At 43.8% G+C, this 23,586-nt stretch overlaps 1 protein-coding gene across 1 annotated transcript; it reads right to left on the minus strand.

Moving 5' to 3' along the window:
• Positions 1-60: 60 nt before the first annotated feature.
• On the minus strand, positions 61-23,426 carry LOC118400236 (sortilin). Its single transcript, XM_035796895.2, has 20 exons — positions 23,035-23,426; positions 9,729-9,788; positions 9,567-9,640; positions 9,273-9,375; positions 8,839-9,000; positions 8,506-8,579; positions 7,737-7,786; positions 6,199-6,326; positions 5,856-6,000; positions 5,534-5,689; positions 5,327-5,439; positions 5,093-5,195; positions 4,123-4,291; positions 3,800-3,999; positions 3,523-3,712; positions 3,140-3,256; positions 2,942-3,050; positions 2,629-2,741; positions 2,420-2,546; positions 61-2,224 (listed from the first exon to the last, which is right to left on the minus strand). The coding sequence occupies exons 1-20, from the start codon at positions 23,272-23,274 to the stop codon at positions 2,210-2,212; spliced, it is 2,448 nt and encodes an 815-aa protein (XP_035652788.1). The 5' UTR covers positions 23,275-23,426; the 3' UTR covers positions 61-2,209.
• Between the last annotated feature and the right edge of the window lie 160 nt (positions 23,427-23,586).

The raw sequence follows: 23,586 nt of genomic DNA on the forward strand, positions 1-23,586 counted from the left end.
AAGCGTTATAGCATAATGCCTTCTTTGGTGAAGTAGGATCAAATAGACATGACAAGAAAGTTCAACATTTAAACTATTATTTATTCAAAGAGATCAACCTATATTGCAAAAGAGGACTTTCCAAGTCTGTTTGTAAAATTGTCAATGATATAAAAACACAAGCAAACAAAGTACTATACACCAGGCCTAAAATGGAACAGACTATTCCCAGAAAGATGGAAATCTGAGACAAAATATTATGTCCATCATACAGCTATCTCACAGTATAGCACTGCACCAAAACTCAGCATGAGCTGCCATTTATAATAGCTGGTTAATCAATCCTGATGGTGTGAAAAGAAAATGAGTGCCTGCAACTGCAAAAAGCACATACCAGTTGCAAGAGCCCAGAGTGTTTCCTGGTCAGGAAGTCTCCGAACCCTCAATTGGGTCCACTTGGAGATGGAATCACTTCATTACACAGTAGACATGCATTAACTCCAAAAATGTTGATATTGTGCTTCTCAAATCTATAAAGGAAACTAGGTAACATTGTCTAATGAAATGCTTGGGACTGTAGGCCCATGGTTATTTCTGTCGCTCTATGTTGTGAATACTGCTTACCTGAATAAAGCACAACTAGTTTTATTTCTTAGATATGTTAGCTTATGTAATTCTGAGGTAATATAATATATTGACAAGAAAATATTAGGACAATTAATTTCACATGTGTCCACTTGCCAAATTGTAAAATCAAATAATTCCCACAAACACAAACTTTGAACATAGCGCTTCTTTTGTTAAACAAGATTTCGATTAAATCATAGCCTTCATCATAATAAAAAAAAACAGCAATGATTCACATATAACTTAGTAACAGGTTGACAGGGTCTGCTTTTATACCAGTATTCAAAAGTTTGTTACCATAAGTAAACTATTTGCTAACATTACATATCATTGGTTAATATATTTGAGTTCATTAATAATTACATGTATATTATTTATGAACCATTTATTATCAGACCCTTTAATCATATATACACCATGAACAATAAGCCTTACACATGTATTTGCTAAATGTAATGGTTAACAAACTACCGTTTATAAATAGTTTACAAGCAGACTATACCAGACCCACAAATATATTTGATCTTTTTTAGATTTAGCTGGGTAAACTGCTATCCTACTAGTTCACTTCAATAGCAGTGTGTGTAAAGATTGTGTAAATTAAGTTAATTTCAGCTGTCATGCTTGTTTATGACATGTGTTATGACATTGTTAAGTAGGCCTCATGGCAGAGGTTAAAAAGGGAAAGAGTTTTCATTATTTCTCAAGTAATTCACTAGTACAATATGGTCTGTTCAGACTTGACAACTCATTTGCTGAGTAGTTTCCCCCATATTCCCTACCCTCTCAGTATGACAAATCAGATACATTTTCTCTGCAACACAAAATTATGAAAGTGCTTTGGTAATATAATTCAAGATGTCCACTCTAAGCACAGTAGGACAAGGTACTGTATGGTTAGCTAGTTTTTGTTAATGTGGTCATAGCTGGTATGAGCCTGAAAACGATAACAAATGTAGTATACGTTTTCACCTCACACATATTGTTTATGAAAATTATTATCTTTTGCACTTGGTACAAAATTATTTCAGACATAACTAAATGTATAACTATGTACGACTTCAGTTGAAAGCTTTCCACATCTCATTTTGTATACTGTCTCTTTCGTAGGGGTGTACCATATCAGGTACTGTACCATATCAGGTACTGTACCATATCAGGTACTGTACCATAGAAACTCATTCTGATCCAGACACACCATTCCCAGTGCCACTGCTGTTGCACCCTGACTCTCTGCACCACAGCAATAGAGCGCCTGCTCCGTGAATCTGCATCAGAAAGCGTTGTGGAAAAAGGAAGGCTGCAGACACGACAAAAGCTCCTTAGGGACACAAAAGCTCTCCTCTGCGCTCCCCTCCACAGGCCCCAAGCCCACAGCCCCTGTCCCACTGCTCTCCAGCCCTCTGCAGGACATGATATATCCCTTTAGTGCCAGTGTCCTTCGGAAGGGAAGAGGTATGTAAGAACTGTTTGCAGTCATTGAGTAGCAGTGGAGTCTCAGAGCAGCTGCAATATTAGTGGCGGCAGGAGGAGGCAATGGTGAGAGGGAGTAGTCTTGGGTAGGCTGTCAGGTTGGCGGATTAAGTCTCTCGCAGCTCGCTTCTCACTCCAAGAGGTCCTGGGCGGGAAAATCCACACGTACACAGATATACGCCCACAAACACACACACAACGAGAGAGAGAATATTGTGAGGAAAAACACTAACAGCATGATGCAGGACAAGAGCAGGAATGTACTAGTAATGTACTGTACACAAAATTGCTGTGTCACACAAAAACTGTGTGTGTCTGTGTATGCTAGCAGTGTGTGAACCTCATCTGAGTCTTCGTGGTAGTGTGTTTTGCCCATCTCAGTGGTGTGTGTGTCCAGTTCATCCACTCCCTCTATCCCATTGGCCTCCGCATGCTGTTGTAGCACTGAGTACCTGTGTACCAGGAACCTGAGCGAGATAACCACACAGTCACATACTGTACACACAGGGAGGACAAAGGTAGGGGAGGAGATAGGTGAGGTAAACTGACCTCCCTCCGCAGACATATTTCTTGACGAGCATAACCCCTGTGGCAGCGCTGATGAGCAAAATCACCATTATAACCAGTACTATAGAGGCAGAGCTTAACAAGTTGGCCTCCGTCTGAGAGAGAGAGAGAGAGAGAGAGAGAGAGAGAGAGAGAGAAGGAGAGGGTTGTTAACTTAAGTCTAGAATGGTTTTCCTACTCCTTGAGCCAGACAAAGACTTTACCAGATGCTGTATCATAGCTGTAGCAGGAATGCTACCACTGACCAGGGGTTTTGGGTGAAGTGCATTGATGTAGCAGGAATGCTACCACTGACCAGGGGTTTTGGGTGAAGTGCATTGCTGATGCAGTTTCTCCTCAGATCAATCTCCTTCCTCTTAGGCTGGATCCCACCCACACATCGGTCACCTGGAATCTTCCGGTAGCTTTAGGATGGAGAGCAGAAGAGACAGTGAAAAATGGAAGGAGAGAGAGGCATTTTGTTGTTGTTGTTGTGGTGAGGTGAGTTCCTTACCCACTGGTCTGCAGCTGTTCTGTGGTGCCGTGAAGACAGAACTCCAGAACATGGCCCTTCAGGTCTGCCTGCTCCACACACTCAGAACTGTTCTCTGCACGGTGGTACCCATAGTCACTACAACAGACAGAGAGAGAGAAAGATACATATGTCTGTTGTTTGCTTGAACACAAGGAGAGATAGACAGAGAGGTGATGGTGAAAGATGGATAAGATGGGGAAGGGGGATACCTAGTCAGTTGCACAACTGAATTGCATTCAACCGAAATGTCTTCCAGATTTAACCCGACCCCTCTGAATGGGTGAGGGGAGGAAAGGGAGTCAAATGAAAGGTAAAGAGAGAGTGAGTAGTAACATAGACGTGAAGGTTTATGAGGTGCGGACCACTGGTAGTCATCCAGTGTGCATTGGCAGGGGGTGGGCTGGGTGGTGATGACATAATCACGTCCGTTCCAGCAGACAGAATCTTTCCTCAGCCGCAGGAAACGCTCCTTATATCCCAGAATGCATCCGTCATTGGGGTTGTTGAGGTCATCAGAGTGCGCCAACCACTGAACATAGTCCCCCTCCCCACCTGCAGGGGGACATAGAGACCAGTAAGCACAGGCACAAGCGCAATCACAAGCACATCCACACGCATGCACACACACAGTCCACTCACAGTCTCTGGAGAGTAGCTGTTTGAAGTCGATGGTAACAGAGACCCAGTAGTGACTGAGGGGACCCTGCAGGCCCACTCTGTACCCCCACAGGCTGAGGTTCATGGAGTGGGCTCCAGGCTCCAACGCCAGCCCTGTGAAATACAGCGGCTCACTGGTGAAGTTATACACATGCCAACACTGGCCCTCGTCTGTGGAAAACCTGCAGGGGAGATGGAGGGGGGGGGGAAAGGCCGCTTAGCATCATTATCAAACACAACATGAGTGCAAAGACTTGAAATGGCAGGACCGCCTCCATTTCTGTTTCTCTCTCTCTTTCACTCACTTGATCTGGTTGACGGGTGCAGATGTGTGTTCGACAGCCACCAAAAGGCCTCCAGAGTCTAGGATGGCGTAGTGGTGGGGTCCGATTAACGCTCTCAGCCAGGAGTAGCCTCCATCATCAGACACATACACATCAGGAGACAGCACAGACGCTGGGTCACCCACACTACCTGGAGACAGAGAGGGAGGGGAGTGAAGGAATAGGGATATGAATGTTCCATTATTCTAGTGCTCCATAGGGTGGGCCTGTGATTGTGTTATTTTTGGGCTCAGTGTATAAGATGTTCCAAGGTGGCAAAGATCTGGATGGATATTGTCCTTTATTGGTGTAGCAACAAACCTCCACCTCACAACCCATGCAACCCCAAACTGATCAGTCTGTTCACACTTCTCTTGCTGGCAGAGAGAAAATGTTGCCGTTTTAAAGCTCTTTTCCTGCAATTCTACACATTTTGTGTGTCTTGTGTGTTCATATGATATGAACACACAAGACACACCAGTTCATATGATACTGGAGTGACTCAACAAAATCAATGGAGGCCCCTCCCTGGGCATGTAATCTGGCTATGATAACTACAATATTTAGATTGGTAAGTTGGGCTAACCAGCTACCAAGGTATTCAACTCTTACCCTACGAGGTCCAGAGCCTGCTGGTTTTCTGTTCTACCTGATAATTAATTGCACCCATCTGGTGTGCCAGGTGTAAATCAGTCCCCGATTAGAGGGGAATAATGAAGTGGAACTGTCTTTGAGGTTCAGAGTTGAGTTTGAGGGGGCTAGTTGATTAACTCAACATTTCTGACATTGAATGACATAACTGCCCATGCATTTCCACATTTCTAAATTCCACCTTGTACAATCTACTATTACAACTCTCAACAGCAGTAAAAAATGAACCCCATTCTGGGTCTGGATCCAGAACGCGGTCTGAAATATTGAGTATGGCTGGTGTATACTGTGTGTGTGTTACCATGAGCCAGAATGAGGCCTATAGCGTTGAACTGTGTGAGGGGCAGCAGAGGGACGTTCATCTTCATAGAGATGCTGTATAAGGCGTGGATGTGCAGGCTGCACTGTAGACACACAGGGTGGGTAAGGGACAAGGACAAAACACTCATGAAATTCAAAGCTACATACAGTATTGCTAAAGCACACATATATATAATCACAGGGTTGTGAGTGTGTGTGTGTGTGTGTGTCTCACTCGGTCCGGCCGGTTGGTGATGGTCTCAGTGTCACAGCGGCTGTTTCGAGGCCGTTGTACCGGCCGCCACTCCCCCCCCTGGTCAAACGACACCACAGTCTCCACTGAGCCGTCTACAGAGGGAGTGGAGGGGGGGGGGTCAGACTGTATAGAAAAACACTTCAAAACGGTGCGTCTCTGTGTCCGTGTGTGGCAGTGTAGACCCACCCTCTGTGAGTACGCTGGTCATGTAGACACCCCTGAGCGAGGTGACGTTGGTGAAATCAGTGTCGCCCCCTGTGGCCGTGTAGAGGTGGCGCTCCAGAGACTTGGAGTAGAGTGTCCCTCTGTCATCTGATATGTAGATGGTCCCTATGCCAGTGTCTGTCACAATGTGTCACTAAGTAAATAAAGCTTCATAAACCCATCTATTGTCATGTAGACGAAAGCTTCATCTGGGAGGATAGCAAGGGACAAGTGAGATCTTAACAAAGACACACATCTAAGAAAGAATCTTAATCCATAATTGTGTGTGTGTGTTCTGACTGACCTCCAGGTTCGTCTACGTGCATGAACACCATGTCGTCGCTGGCTGCCAATATGGAGTAGAACTGCTCATGGCCAACAGTAGGGAGCTGAGCCATGTTCCACACATCACCACCATCTACCGACACATGGATCATACGCTGGGTACCCTGAGGAACACACACACACACACACACACACACACACACACACACACACACACACACACACACACACACACACACACACACACACACACACACACACACACACACACACACACACACACACACACACACACACACATTATAACACACACAGACATTACTGTAGAAACGCACATACTAACGTAACACACACACACACACCGAGCCAGTCATGATGGAGGCGAAGACAAAGCGTCCTCCAAGTACAAAGGAGTAGATCTTGCTGGCGATGGTCTTGATGTTCTTGCCATAGTCTAGAGACCTCTTCAGCTCCAACATGCCCTTATCATCTGAAGAGGGGAGAGGGAAAGAGACAAGTCAAAACATATGATTGTTATCAGTACAAAGTTTGAGATTATTTGTTCATCTATATAAACCATATGTACAAAATATGTGGACACCCCTTCAAATTAGTGGATTTGGCTATTTCAGCAACACCCGTTGCGGACAGGTGTATAAAATCGAGTGCACAGACATGCAATCTCCATAGACAAACATAGGCAGTAGTATAGCTTTTCTGAAGAGCTCAGTGACTTTCAACGTGGCACAGTCATAAGATGCCACCTTTCCAACAAGTCGGTTCATCAAATTTCGGCCCTGCTAGAGCTGCCCTGGTGAACTGTAGTGCTGTTACTGTGAAGTGGAAACGTCTAGAAGCAACAACGGCTCAGTCGCGAAGTGGTAGTCCACACAAACTCACAGAATGGGATCGCTGTGTGCTGAAGCGCGTAAAAATCATTTGTCATTTGTTGCAACACTCACTACTGCGATCCCAACTGCCTCTGGAAGAAAAGTCAGCACAATAACGGTTTGTCGGGAGCTTCATGAAATGAGTTTCCATGGCTGAGCAGCCGCACACAAGGTCACCATGCTCAATGCCAAGCGTGGGCTGGAGTGGTGTAAAACTCACCGCCATTGGACTCTGAAGCAGTGGAACCACGTTCTCTGGAGTGATGAATTACGCTTCACCATCTGGCAGTCCGATGGACGTAGCTCGGTTAGGCGGATGCCAGGAGAACGCTACCTGCCCCAATGCATACTGCCAACTGTAAAGTTTGGAGGAGGAATAATGGTCTGGGGCTGTTTTTCATGGTTCAGGCTAGGTCTCTTAGTTCCAGTGAAGGGAAATCTTAACGCTACAGCATTCAATGACATTCTAAACGATTCTGTGCTTCCAACTTTGTTTCAGCTTGAAAATTCCCCTGTGCACAAAGCGAGTTCCATAACGAAATGGTTTGTCGAGATTGGTGTGGAAGAACTTGACTGGCCTGCACAGAGCCCTGACCTCAACTCCATCGAACACCTTTGGAATGAATTGGAACGCCAACTGTGAGCCAGGCCTAAATCGCCCAACACCAGTACCCAACCTCACAAATGCTCGTGGCTGAATGGAAGCAAGTCCCCGTAGCAATGTTCCAACATCTAGTGCAAATCCTTCCCAGAAGAGTGAAGGCTATTATAGCAGCAGACGGGGGACCAACTCCATATTAATGCCTGTGATTTTTGACGAGCATATACTTTTGGTCATGTAGTGTATCATTGTGTGCTATTGTGTATGGTGAATCGTGTGGCTGTGTTACTGTTCGTGCAGTCTCTCTGGACAGGTGTCTGGCTCAATGATTCTACTGTTAGTGAGTTATTTGTTGTTATTGGTGTTGTGTTGACATGAGGTTGTGTTACTGTAGTCATGGTCTACTCACTGCAGGATCCGTTAGAGTTTGTGGTGAAGTAGATGCTGTCCTCGGGACCCCTAGGATCACACAGACAGACGGACAGTGAGACAGACGGACGGACAGACAGAGATCTTTCCTATTCACTGGGGATTGAGGCCGGTACATTCCTCCTGACGCGTATACATGTAGCAGATGGTGTGGAATATGGACTCATCCCACCGTGACACCCCACCGTGACACTGACTACCAGGAGTTGTGGAATGAATATACACTATTCTGCTGACTCCTGATTCCCTGTCCTGGGAGCCCAAACTGCTTGTGTAATGTATTCTGCTCAGAGCTCCAATTGAAGCTGTGGCCACAGAGTTCCCAGAATGCTGTGCGAAGCGATGATTGTGCAGTAACTACCACATCCTGGCTCTTTAGCCTGATCTGAACTTCTGTTGCTGCACTGAAACTGGAGTCAAATATGTGGTCACAACTGACAGGCAAGACAGCTGGAATAACAACAATAATGTCAAACTTTTGCACACACACACACACACACACACACACACACACACACACACACACACACACACACACACACACACACGCTGTTTGTTTTGCTCACACCACTGATTGGGAGAGTAAATGAGAGAAAAAGGGAGAAGGATCGGGGGGATTCAGAAGTAAAATATATGCTGTTGGAATATGGAGCTTGAGGACATAGATATTTGTTTGGAAGTAAACAAGATCATAAAAAACATCCATTGTTACTGATTGATTAATGAACTGGTTAAATGGAAGCTCTCACCATCTGACCAGACACACACTGTCATGGATCTTCCTCCAGGTGGAGCCAAAGTCTTCAGACAGCCACAGGTCCAACTGGAGGAGAGGAGAGAGGGACGGAAAAAACAGACCATATTCAAAGAGGAAAGGCAGATACCTAGTCAGTTGTACAACTGAATGCATTCAACTGAAATGTGTCTTGCTCATTTAACCCAACCCCTCTGAGGCTGCCTTAATCGAGCGTTAAGGGTTAGGGGTTAGAGATCAGGGTTATGTACCATGATGCTGAGGGTAAGGGATCAGAGGTTAGAGGTTAAGGTCATGTACAATGACGCTGAGGGTCAGGGTTATGTACCGTGATGCTGAGGGTCAGTAGCACGTTACTGTCGTTGGGGTTATACAGTGTCTGAATCAGAGGAAAGAAGGGGAGGTCCACTGGGGAAAAACTATGTCCATAATCCAGCGAGCGGAAAATCCGGGATCCCCCTCCCTCTGACACATCACCTGTCATGATCACCTGGGGGACAGAGAGACAGTGGATCAGAGGAGAACCCAGGAGATCACGAAGCGACAGAATAGATCACCTATAGAGGGAGACAGGGAACTGGCTTAGATCTGAGAAACCAGGTGCATTAACTTTCTGGGCAATCAGAGCAATTATAACTCAACGTAGTAGTACCAGAGAGAAACAAAGACTAGTTCGATTACTGGAGCTGTGCATCTGTTGACTGAATCCAGTCTATACAGACAGAATATGTCTACGTAGTCATGAAGGGAAGAAGTACTGACCCTTCCAGAGTTGTCAGGACCAATGGCGATGCCAAACTCAGTCTGAACAAAGGTGTTGTTGATCAGGTGGGTCACATCCTGGAATGTCTTTCCATAGTCCTCGCTGGGAGAGAGAGACATGGGGGGAATGTACAGTAACCTACTGGCCACTCTCAATACAAATCAGGAATCCTTATATTAAAAGTATCATAACTATTTTAAGGGTGACCCCCAAAAGTGAATGTGCGATTCGATCCCTGACGAGTTGAGACAGGTAAAAATAGACCCGTATCTCCTGAATCTGGAGTTTCTGACCTGCGGTAGAGTTTAGACTGGCCAAGGCGAATCATGAAGACAGGCACCTGGAATGTGGTCAGCACCAGAAGCACCTGTGGAGATACAACACAGGCTTTACAGGTGGACACACACACACACCACACACACACACACACCACACCACACACACACTCTTCTTACCCCTGTGCCATCTCCCACCCAGGCCAGAGACACTGAGCCACTCAGGTCATTGAAGGCATACTGCAGACAGGAGAGAAAGAGAAGGCTTATCAACTTACAAAGGAACATGAGGTACAGCACGTGTAGCGTCGTGTGGTTTACGCTAAGTGAAATCACAGGGTACAGGAAACAGTCAAATTTGACATAATGTGATGTCATACAGAACACAGAGGGACATTCACTTGTGTGATTCCCCTTTTCCTACTCTCCTTTATCCAAACCCTGCCTGTTCAACACAGGGAGAGTTGACCACAAACACACACACACATACACACCTCCCAGGCTGTTGCTGAGTGTCCCAACTGTCAAACTATGTTCTTTGTATAGAACTATGAGTGTGACCTACATTCCTACTTGGCTGACAAGCTGAGAGGCCCGAGAACAGGAGAGTGACTGAGGGCCTTGTGTCCTGAAAGCAGGACAAAAACACTCTTGCGCACACAGGCCCCTAATTCTCCTGAGGGCCCCCTAAAGTTTTAGTCCAGTCTGCAGACGATGGAGAGAGAGAGAGAGAGAGACAGTGAGAGAGAGAATGTGTGTGTGTGTGTGTGTGTGCCTTAGAGCTGATCGAGAGATTACCCCCCAGAAAGAGAGAGAGCTCAGACAAAGAAGTCAGGTGGAGAGCATAAAGAGTGTTTGTCTTACATTACCACTAATCCAGAGTTCACTTCTTCCATTCTACCCTGAATTACATCTACCGTAGTAGGTCTGTGGAGAGAGGAGGCTATGGTTCCCCCCACCACTAGCCTGCCTCTATGTGTTGTTTATGAGGAGAGGTAAGGCCTGGAGAGTGTCTGCTACTCTAGGAAGTCTATAAAGCCACAGGAGGCAGGCAGGCAGGCAGGCAGGCAGGCAGGCAGGCAGGCAGCTCTCTGGAAACTACTAATAAAACAGGTCCAGGGGAACACATGATCTCTGGAAACTACTAGTAAAACAGGTCCAGGGGAACACATGATCTCTGGAAACTACTAGTAAAACAGGTCCAGGGGAACACATGATCTCTGGAAACTACTAGTAAAACAGGTCCAGGGGAACACATGATCTCTGGAAACTACTAGTAAAACAGGTCCAGGGGAACACATGATCTCTGGAAACTACTAGTAAAACAGGTCCAGGGGAACACATGATCTCTGGAAACTACTAGTAAAACAGGTCCAGGGGAACACATGATCTCTGGAAACTACTAGTAAAACAGGTCCAGGGGAACACATGATCTCTGGAAACTACTAGTAAAACAGGTCCAGGGGAACACATGATCTCTCTGGTAAAACTACTAGTAAAACAGGTCCAGGGGAACACATGATCTCTGGAAACTACTAGTAAAAACAGGTCCAGGGGAACACATGATCTCTGGAAACTACTAGTAAAACAGGTCCAGGGGAACACATGATCTCTGGAAACTACTAGTAAAACAGGTCCAGGGGAACACATGATCTCTGGAAACTACTAGTAAAACAGGTCCAGGGGAACACATGATCTCTGGAAACTACTAGTAAAACAGGTCCAGGGGAACACATGATCTCTGGAAACTACTAGTAAAACAGGTCCAGGTCCAGGGGAACACATGATCTCTGGAAACTACTAGTAAAACAGGTCCAGGGGAACACATGATCTCTGGAAACTACTAGTAAAAACAGGTCCAGGGGAACACATGATCTCTGGAAACTACTAGTAAAACAGGTCCAGGGGAACACATGATCTCTGGAAACTACTAGTAAAACAGGTCCAGGGGAACACATGATCTCTGGAAACTACTAGTAAAACAGGTCCAGGGGAACACATGATCTCTGGAAACTACTAGTAAAACAGGTCCAGGGGAACACATGATCTCTGGAAACTACTAGTAAACAGGTCCAGGGGAACACATGATCTCTGGAAACTACTAGTAAAACAGGTCCAGGGGAACACATGATCTCTGGAAACTACTAGTAAAACAGGTCCAGGGGAACACATGATCTCTGGAAACTACTAGTAAAACAGGTCCAGGGGAACACATGATCTCTGGAAACTACTAGTAAAAACAGGTCCAGGGGAACACATGATCTCTGGAAACTACTAGTAAAACAGGTCCAGGGGAACACATGATCTCTGGAAACTACTAGTAAAACAGGTCCAGGGGAACACATGATCTCTGGAAACTACTAGTAAAACAGGTCCAGGGGAACACATGATCTCTGGAAACTACTAGTAAAACAGGTCCAGGGGAACACATGATCTCTGGAAACTACTAGTAAAACAGGTCCAGGGGAACACATGATCTCTGGAAACTACTAGTAAAACAGGTCCAGGGGAACACATGATCGCTCCAAGTGTGAGCACCAGTTTCCATCCTTTCTTCAAAAGCATTGGTTCCTCACACTCTCTCTCTCTCCATCCTTCCTCCTCCAAATACAGTAGATCTGTTCATACAACCCCTCAATCCTTCCTTAATCCTGCTCCAAAGGAATCATCTCACTCTTCATCCCTCCTCTGAAGTGATCTGATCGACCCGGTTCAACTTGAGTTCAAAGACTCTTGTTGAAAACAACCCTGCCAGGTTTAAGCTGGCACGCCTGGGCACAAATCATGTTACTGTAGCAGATTGTTCACATTATGGGGTGGAAAGGCTTCTGCTTTTCTTAGAAGTATAATAGTACAAGACCAATGCTTGTACACCTGTGTCAAATCTAACCAAGAACGTGTTTTCTTCATTTGTTCCTCTGAACCCCTGCCAGGCTGCCTGGACAACCGATACCCCACCCTGAGTTTCAAACCCAACACAAAACATCAAGGCAGTGTGGGACAGGTCAGCCTCGGTCAACCCAGTCAGCAGCTCCAGCTGGATGACAGGGACCAGAGGAGGTTCTGTCACAGACAGATATCTTTTAACTTGGTGGGAGGGAGGAGGAGTACGAAGAGGGGGATGAAGAAGAGAGGAGACTGCCTGAGGGGATGAATTGATACCATCAACAGACAGAAGATGAGCAGGAGGGGGCGGGAGGGGGGAATCATTTAATTGTCAAATACAGCTACAAACCCTAACTGCCAGACAGGATGTGACCTCACAGACCAGACATGAGCTCACATCCTATGAGGAAATATTCCAGAGCTAAAGCACACACGCCACTGGTGTACTGTAGGGCTGGGAGGTTACAGGCCAGCACAGTGAGCCCCTTATTCTGCAGGGTTCGAGGTGTTAACAAGAGTGCTACATCAATATTTCCAGATATAAAGGTCAAACACATGCAGGCTGTGATCTTTGAGGTGAAGCTGTGTAAATGTCATATATGGTTTGGAGGGTTGGGTATGAAGCTTAAAGGAGCAGGGAGAGAGGGACTGCAGTGTCAGGTGGCAGCTGTGTCTGTACCAGAGCCATGTATTTAGAGAGTTGGGCCAACATCTAGAATTTTGAATATTGATCTAATTTTAGACATTCAGGTACATGGCATTATTTAAATATTCCCCATTTAATGTAAATGGCGTGCTAACATGGCTGCTATAGAATGTTGTGGTTTCATGTAAATGTTTCATAATGCAGAAACCTCAATGGTCCAACACTCTAAATGCATGGATCTGGCTGGTACTGTATATAGGGCTATTGCAGGTCTAGGTGCAGTAGGTTTGAGGCACTGGGCTGGAGCTGAGTGAGGTGAAAGTCTGGTCCTACTTGAAGCTCAGTCAGCTATTAGCATCTGGGAGGAGACGCATACACAGCCGATGATGACTCCACCCCTATTGAGTGAAGATGGGATAATATGGAAAAAGAAAAAAACAGCCAACCATGAAACTTTCCTTCACCCTACATTTCTTCCTCCCCATCACTAATTATCTCCACCCCTCCCTCCCTGCCCCTTATTTAATCTCTTTCCTATCCCTTTCTTTCTTTATATGTAGCCGTCCAACTCTCCTTCCCTCCCTTTCTCTGCCCCCTTCTCTCCATCCCTCTGGACACAAACAGCATGTGGAACATCACTGTGCTGCTTTCCTTGGTTCTGTGCTGCTGGCTGCAACCCAGCTCTGAGACACACACACACACACACACACACACACACACACACACACGGAACAGGACATGTTTTCTCTGTACATTCTGACCACAGACCAGGGGGAAAGAAACAGCCAACCAGCCTGACCCTCATGATGTTGTTTAGACACATTCAACCAAATGACGAAGGTGAATCCTACACAGAACAAAGGTCATAAGCAGCAACATATAGTCCTGGATGCGTGGAATAATTCATTATATTTTCCTTAAATACTTCAGTTTTCAGTATGACGTTATGCATTACTGATAAGTTACCCTGAATAATCATAATGTATGTTGATAACACTAATGTCTTATGTAGGTAGTGTTGTTAATGGTTATTTACTGTATAACACACTGTAGGCTTATATTCTTCTGTTCCTTGCTTAGGGGCATTTCCATGTAAAAACAAAACATGAGCATGAACATGTCAAGTTCATAGGATGAAAAATGGGTCATCAAGCAGGAAAAGTCTTTAGGTATTAGAAATACATCAAAACACAATGTTAACGTAAAGACTCCTCCCAACTATGTTGGTAAAAATCTGTTGTTCTGCCCCATAACAAGGCAGTTAACCCACTGTTCCTAGGCCGTCATTGTAAATAAGAATTTGTTCTTAACTGACTTGCCTAGTTAAATAAATAAAAAAATATTATACTGCGCTAATTTCCCTAATGTGGACAGTTTGTGTTACTACCTTACACAAGCTTTCATTTTCAAGCTATACAATTTAGTGGAATTATAAATCATTTTTACCTCAGATTGGTGATGTTAGTATAAAAGTTCAGTCATCACGATGACGTAAGATTGATTGCTTAAAACGGCTCAATATCTTTGGTTTTGTACCGCTGGGATGTGCAGGACTTAGAACGAGGAGTTAATGAAATGGCACAGAGCATTTGGGTGGTCTCTCTATAAAATACATTTTTTGGACAGTCAACCGTTGTCACTGTTGATATCTATGCCGGGTCGTGATTCATTTAAGTTAACAGAAAAAGGGGTCTATTCCTGTTGTGGTGAAATCAACAACCGACATTCCAAAATATAGATATAAGCCTTCTACAAGTTGTCATCGAACCAAGTACAGGTTATTCCACGTTTCTCTGTGGCCTTTGAATAGTGTTAGTTTAAACAGTGCTACATCCTCGTTATGCTGAATTTAATGTGAGATCCATGGAAGAATTAAGGACTCGGTTACACTGACAGCGTGATTTGCGTTGTTACACCAGAAGTACATTCATTTCCAATGGAACGATGTGTTTGTCTTGCAGAGACAGCTGCAGTGCACTGTGTGTGGTGCATACGCTGAATTTATCGAACATATGCATCAAATTGTATCTGTAGACGGCTTGACAAAAATAGTAGCAAAGGTGAATGTTGAACTTTTATTGCACACATATCCAGATGATGCTGCGTACCATTTTGCGCAGTGACGCTGTCGGTGTGATCCAGGCGGTACAAAAAAAGAGTCGCATTACAACCGCGTTGGTATTGTGTGTAGATGGATGAGAAAACATATTTTATTCAATTTTCCAAAATGTGGAAAACATGAAGGGAGGTCTACTTTGAAAGCACCGTATACACACTGCATCAAGAGCACTGTATACACACTGCATCAAGAGCACTGTATACACACTGCATCAAGAGCACTGTATATCAAGAGCACTGTATACACACTGCATCAAGAGCACTGTATACACACTGCATCAAGAGCACTGTATACACACTGCATCAAGAGCACTGTATACACACTGCATCAAGAGCACTGTATACACACTGCATCAAGAAGAAGTATGTGGACACCTGCTCGTCGAACATCATTCCAAAATCATGGGCATTAATATGGAGCTGGTCCACCCTTTAGTGCTATAACAAGATGAGCACAGACTTTAGCCGACACATTGAACTGAATTAGCAGATCATCTTGAGACGGCGAGTCAGTCAGAAATCATCAACTTCAAAACTTCTCTTTGCTTACTTAGACGTCACTAAGTTACTCACTACTGTCTTTGTTTGTTGAGCTTGAATGGCAAAGACACACCCACATTATATCACACCCCAAAGACAACTCTCATTTGGGCTTCAGTAATGACCGAACACATGCGGAATCAGTGAGTGCAGTTCACCTTTAAGATATTTTCACATTTCTCTCCCTTGTCAGGAGGGAGGACAATCATAGTCGTGGGAATTAGGGGTGCCGCAGCACCCACCTGAAAAATCGTGGGGGGAACATATACACACATATATATATATACACACAGTTGAAATCAGAAGTTTACAAACACTTAGGTTAGAGTCATTAAAACTAGTTTTTAAACCACTCCACAAATTTCTTGTCAACAAACTATAGTTTTGGCAAGTCGGTTAGGACATTACTTTGTGCATGACACAAGTCATTTTTCCAGCAATTGTCTACAGACAGATTATTTCACTTATAATTCACTGTATCACAATTCCAGCGTACCAGAAGTTTACATACACTAAGTTGACTGTGGGACTTTAACAAATGCAGAAAATCGGCAATTAAAATAAACGTTCTACCACAGGGACCATGTTATTTTTGGGAAGCCTATTTGATTCTGAGCTCGGTTATATAATGTTTGAAAAGAGCGAGGCTTACACTGCTGCTGCTAGCACATGCGCACATCAAACACACCACTGGAACGCCGATTAAGGTCTTTATATGTCCTAATAATTTGAAAGATTGCTGAGACAACTAGGTGTTTAAATTTGCATATGCATACTTCGATTATGACCTTACACCAATTAAGATAAGCAACGTAAAGTGTTTACATGGCTAATGGAATACTCGGCCTACTGCCGAGTACAGTTTGGTATCGAACTATTAGTGTGCCTGTACAGTAAACATACTCTATGATTGGTATAGGTCAGTGGAGGCTGGTGGGAGGAGCTACAGGACGATGAGCTCATTGGAATGGCTGGAATGTGTCATGAACCAGCTCGTAGCCCATAACAAAGAGGGGTGACAACGTGGAGATAAGGAACAACAGATATATTTATTAAACAAAGTAATCTACAAACAATTAACAATGGTGTCTGTGTGTAATCAGTAGTGTTAATGAGTGGTTGTGTGCATAGATGGTGAAAATTAGGGCTGTTGCGAGGTGCCTGCATGGAGAGATTCTGCTCATTGAATGGGGTATAGATGTATTTATCCCCAGGACACACCCGAGCCCAGGTGTGTCCCATTTCGCTGACGATCCTCCCAGCTCCACCCACCAACGTTCTATTAAGGAAAACAAGAGCAAAGAGAAAGAATTCGGCAGACAGAGTGGGAGGGTTGTCACAAATAGAATTAACAGAATGTGGTTTCCTTATGTTTGATACCGTTACATTTATTACATTCCAGCACTTACTATGAGCCCATACTCCTATAGCTCCTCCCACCAGCATCCAGACCAACCAATACAAAACCAAGATTCAAGCCAATCTCTAAAGTAGCTGAAATGTTCATTGCTACAACCTCATGAAAGAGAAAAACGGACACTTTCATCAAAACAACTTTATATTGAAGTTGTGCCTTTGATTTGACGGTCTGCACATGTGCAGTTCGGTGCGACACGACCATTAGACCTGATGACGTGTTTCTGCACATGACATCGCCTACAAGTATGATCAGAGATTTCTATTGGAGAAGCAGATTCTGCAAATCATCATATTGTACTATCTTTGGCTACACTGTGTTGGAACACACTGTCGCACACACTCTCCTCTTTAAATGAGCCATGTCAACTGTTCGTTTGTTGCACAATGCTATGGAAACCAGAAGAGGCAGGAAGAGAGGCATTGACAGAATCAATTATCTTTCCAGTATTTAGGTGTATAAGTCTCTCACGAATTGTAACAGACTTTTATGACTAGCAAGTGAGCCGAGGCTTGTGTTGTCTTGACACAGAAGATTCAGCCCTCGCCACAAACCCCCAAATAAATACTGGCCCCCTGTGCCTTGTCTTGGCCAGTCAGCCTGCTCTTATAGCAGATAGACTCACTGGAGGTCCGAGAGAAACATGTGGGGAATGTTTATGAGGGAGCACAGGCTAGTGTGGATAGGAGGTGGTGGGTGGACCATACTGCCAATAGGAGTGCTTTTTCCATGGTCAAAAGGAGCTTCAGGTGTTCCAACTCTAGCACATTCACTCACTGATCTGACAACACAAAGACCATCAAGTACTTAGTTGTGGCATTTCACAGAATTCTAGAACATTCCTCTGGCCGTATTCGTATTTGTCTACCATGAAAACACCAGGACTGTACTGAACTGGCTGTTCTGCTCCTAAAAACACTTCCTGCTTCCCTGAGGACAAAGAGAGCTGGAGAGAGGGCCAAATTAAGTTACCGCTGGGTTTCAAAGCTCCTGTGAGTTGGAAGTGGCTAGAGAATGCACTGTGAAGGCCATTTTAACTGGAGATGGGCTAAACTGGTTTACTGTGGGAACTGCTATGTGTCCATTTGGGAAGTCATCAAGACTCTGGCTGAGGGGATTTGAAGAACATTTGGACAGAGGTCGAGAGAGGTTTGGATGGTGTTTGTAGCATATCTCATTGGCTGGAGGGTTCAGGTCAGGTCCATGTGAGAGATTCCATAGCAAACTGGGTTAGGGTGTGGGCCTTAAGGCATATCTCAGTGCAGGGACTTTTCAGCCAAAGAAACCCTTGAGCGGCCACCTATGAGTTTTTTTGGGCGCCTATGTCCAAAACTGTGAAATATATACAGAATGAGTCCAAAGTTAACACACCTACTCATTCGAGGGTCTTTCTTTATTTATTTCAATGTGTTATTTCAAAGTTTCGATGTCGGCAATAGTATTCTAAAATGAGTAAAGACACATACGGAAAGTATTCAGGCCCCTTGACTTGTCCCACATTTTGTTACGTTACAGCCTTATTCTAAAATTGATTAAATAGTTTTTCCCCCTCAATCTACACACAATACCCCTTAATGACAAAGCAAAATTGGCCTTTAGACATTTTTGCAACTGTATTAAAATTATAAAACTGAATTATCACATTTACATACAGTTGAAGTCGGAAGTTTACATACACCTTAGCCAAATACATTTAAACTCAGTTTTTCACAATTCCTGATATTTAATCTTAGAATAAAATCCCTGTTTTAGGTCAGTTAGGATCCCCACTTTATTTTAAGAAAGTGGAATGTCAGAATAATAGAAAGAATGATTTATTTCAGCTTTTATTTCTTTCATCACATTCCCAGTGGGTCAGAAGTTTACATACTCTAAACTGAGTCAGGTTTGTAGGCCTCTTTGCTCACGCACGCTTTTTCAGGTCTGCCCACAAATTTTCTACAGGATTGAGGTCAGGGCTTTGTGATGGCCACTCCAATACCTTGACTTTGTTGTCCTTAAGCCATTTTGCCACAACTTTGAAAGTATGCTTGGGGACACTGTCCATTTGGAAGACCCATTTGCGACCAAGCTTTAACTTCCTGACTGATGTCTTGAGATGTTGCTTCAATATATCCACATAAATTCCCTTCCTCATGAAGCCATCTATTTTGTGAAGTGCACCAGTCCCTCCTGCAGCAAAGCACCCCCATAACATGATGCTGCCACCCCCGTACTTCACGGTAGGGATGGTGTTCTTCGACTTGCAAGCCTCCCTTTTCCCTCCAAACATAACAATGGTCATTATGGTCCAAACAGTTCTATTTTTGTTTCATCAGACCAGAGGACATTTCTACAAAAAGTACGATCTCTGTCTCCATATGCAGTTGCAAACTGTAGTCTGGCTTTTTTTATGACGGTTTTGGAGCAGTGGCTTCTTCCTTGCTGAGCGGCCTTTCAGATTATGTCGATATAGGACTTGTTTTACTGTGGATATAGATACTTTTGTACCTGTTTTTTATTTTATTTTACCTTTATTTTACTAGGCAAGTCAGTTAAAGAACAAATTCTTATTTCCAATGACGGCCTAGGAACAGTGGGTTAACTGCCTGTTCAGGGGCAGAACGACAGATTTTGTACCTTGTCAGCTCGGGGATTTGAACTTGCAACCTTTCGGTTACTAGTCCAATGCTCTAACCACTAGGCTAGCTACCCTGCTGCCCCACCCCTGCCGCCCCGTTTCCTCCAGCATCTTCACAAGGTCCTTTGCTGTTGTTCTGGGGTTGACTTGCACTTTTCAAACCAAATTACATTTATCTCTAGGAGACAGAATGTGTCTCCTTCCTGAGCGGTATGACGGCTACGTGGTCCCATGGTGTTTATACTTGCATACTATTGTTTGTACAAATTAACGTGGTATCTTCAGGCATTTGGAAATGGCTCCCAAGGATGAACCAGACTTGTGGAGGTCTACAATTTATTTCAGAGGTCTTGGCTGATTTCTTTTGATTTTCCCATGATGTCAATCAAAGAGGCACTGAGTTTGAATGTAGGCCTTGAAATATATCCACAGGTATACCTCCAATTGACTCAAATGATGTCAATTAGCCTATCAGAAGCTTCTAAAGCCATGACACAATTTTCTGGAATTTTCCAAGCTGTTTAAAGACACAGTCAACTTAGTGTATGTAAACTTCTGATCCACTGGAAGTGTGATACAGTGAATTATAAAAGTGAAATAATCTGTCTGTAAACAATTGTTGGAAAAATGACTTGAGTCGTGCACACATGCCAAAACTATAGTTTGTCAACAAGAAATTTGTGGAGTGGTTGAAAAACAAGTTAATAACTCCAACATAAGTGTATGTAAACTTCCGACTTCAACTGTGTGTGTGTATATATATATATATATATATATATATATATATATATATATATATTACTTTTCTCTCAGCTCCATGGCAGAGTATGTAGAATCCCTGGAAATGTGCTTTTAAATTGCAACATTTTCTCTCAGCTCCATGGCAAAATTGCAAAAATGTATCTCGGCTCCAAGGAGAATTGCAGAAAATTGGCTTAAAAATTCAAGACACTGCCACAACAACAAACAAAAAACATCAAATTGGGAGCCTTTAAAAGTGATCTAAAATTCAGCCACACCAACTGTGTCCATTGCCATTGCTACACCCCCTGCCACACCCACCACCTAAGCCCCTTTTTGATCCAGCATAAAATATCAATGGCAGGAGTTCAATTTGGTTCCGTTGAAACAGCTCAACCATTGCATGAACAATACCTCTGTGCTTTATTAGGGAGCTGTCTGTGCACAGAAGGGCTCGTAGACCCACACACTATATTCATCCTGTGTAAAATAGATGTTTCACCAAAATGATATGTTACCTTGCCCATGACCTTTAGACTTGTTAGCTCCCAAAGGTAATGCCGGTTAACAGTTGAGGCTGCTGAGGGGAAAACGGCTCATAAGGTCTGGAACGGAGCGAATAGAATACCATCAAACACATGGAAACCATGTGTTTTTATGTATTTGATACTATTCCACTCCAGCAGTTACCACGAGCCCGTCCTCCCCAATTAAGGTGCCAGCAACCTCCTGTGCTGTATTTAAAGTTGTATTTCATTTTTACATTTAACTAGGCCTTTATTTAACTGTAGGAGTGGATCCCTTGACCTCTCAGCATTGAGTCACATTTGCAGGGCCCACAACCCATTCCACTAAACACACAGAGAAGCCATCTGGAGTCTGGGCTGCAAGAGTGTTCTAGTAGGCCAACAGCAGAGCCTAAGGCATCACAGCGTATGGGGCGGGTTTAGCCCAGACAAACACTGACATTTTTGCTGCTCCTCATATGGCCACATTTAGCCTGAGTTAGCGATGACTTACACTATAACCCCATTAGCATCTGCCTTCAACTGGCTGAACAGAATCACCTGACTCCTCACTGACAAAGGCAGGCCAGTGTTGAGTGACAGGGAAATAAATGCTGAAAATATGTTACAGGGGTTTGCATTTCCTCTCCACCTCAATCATGGCATGCATGCAGTGTGCTAACTTTTTGTCAGTCTCAGAACATGATACTTACATAATTTGTTTCATGTTGCAAACAGTAATGAAACACTATGTCCCTTTCCCTACTGCATCACAGTGGATCAGAGCAGAGCAGAGCAGTGAACTGCACACAGAGAATCCACTCAAAGGAGACCCTGCTAGTGTACAGTCATATGAACTCACAACAAAACTGCTGCTTACAGACAGCAATTTACATTCCCCAACACCTTTTTCTGCAGTACAGGCTGCTATAACCAGCTCTGTCAACAGAAAGACGTGATGCAAAGCAACATGCCCAGCAACAGTAGGTTAAAACATAAGTAATCATGATGATTTGAGCTATGTTTGGCCCATAGACATCCTAAGCCATCATTGTTCTCATTCAGTCAGTCTATACTTTACTATAAATATGCTGGCCTTCAACTATGTTCAATAGCATATTTTTTAGGGTCTGGGGGTGAAAATGAAATTAAACTTTGTGTATTTAAATGACAGCATATATTACCAAACTATACAGAGACATGCCTACCGAATGTAGGAGACTGATGCCACAATATGATCCGTCCTCAATAATGGATGCATTATGAGAAACCGGAATGCATATTTACTCCACCTGACCCTTTGCTGTAGGTTACTCCTTGGGTCAAACTCACTTTGCCTGAATCCCGAAAAGCTAGAATCCCTAGTAGAAACAATAGCAAAGCAGGTACCCTGCCCCTGTTTTGGTAAAAAGCTGAGGGATGGGCCTGGAGAATTGTAACCACTCTCAAATTAATTTACAGAGCTATGGATGCAAGGACTGACCATCCATGATTTCAAATGTCCTTTTAACTATGTTTTGAGGCTATACAGCAAGGGGGGTGGGGGTTACATTGACATTGTTTACAGGAATTGGAGTAAAACAAGCTTATATTTTATGTTCAATGAGGTCGACGGTTGGAGAACACAATTTATAAATGCCTCGAGCTCAGGTCAAGTATCAATGGGTATATACCAATTTATAAATAAATAAAATGCAGCAACCAACGATTTTAGCTTTAAAACAGTCTAACTCGTCAGAATATGCAATAAAGTTCAGTCAATTAGGAATGTATAGCCCACGTGGTGATGAGAACCATGAGTCAGTATCACCACAGCAGTTTGAAAGGTCACAAATGACAGATTATCACAATGGATTTAACCATTCTTCAATCAAATCCGAGAGAAATGTGATTATTTTCGCTGTGGTGGGATATATGGGTTGCAGCCAACACGAATCAATGACAATGTGCAGTTTGACATTTGTTTATTTTTTACAAGCAACAGCCTTTGATAATAGAAAAAAAAAACTTACGGTGTGTGTGTTATTTTTCAGCGTGGACTCGAATCCCGTTAGAGATTTGCACGTCTCTCCGTAGGGGTCAGTGCTCCGTTTGTTAAGGTTGTGTCCAGACAACACCGGCGAATCTCTCGGTCGCGGTGTATTCACGAACGTTGTGTGTGCCCCGCCGAAGAAGTTGGCATTCTTACAAAAATCCTCGCATAGCGCATAGGTAAATAACCAGACAACAGCGATGCTATACAGCGGAGTCATATTCGCAAGTCTGAGTTGTGTTGCTGAAAATCAATTTAGTAACCCGTTTCTATTATCGCCAACTGTATTTAGACCACCCCACGTAGGCGGCATACATAATGTTCATCTGGTGCAGAAGTGAACTGTAGCGTTTTAAAATGAGACGCCCACCTAGAAGTCCGATTGGTTGAGACTTAATTGAAATGCCTTTCCATTGGACTGTAGATGCGTCCATTCATTCCTTATTCTTCCCAGTAGGAGCAAAGTTATTTGCAATTACGCTACCTGGCGGACAAAACCAGATGAAGGTTGTCAACCTCACCCTCCTGTATG

The sequence above is a fragment of the Oncorhynchus keta genome, chromosome 21, assembly GCF_023373465.1.
Source record: "Oncorhynchus keta strain PuntledgeMale-10-30-2019 chromosome 21, Oket_V2, whole genome shotgun sequence".
In the NCBI taxonomy this organism is placed as follows: Eukaryota; Metazoa; Chordata; class Actinopteri; order Salmoniformes; family Salmonidae; genus Oncorhynchus; species Oncorhynchus keta.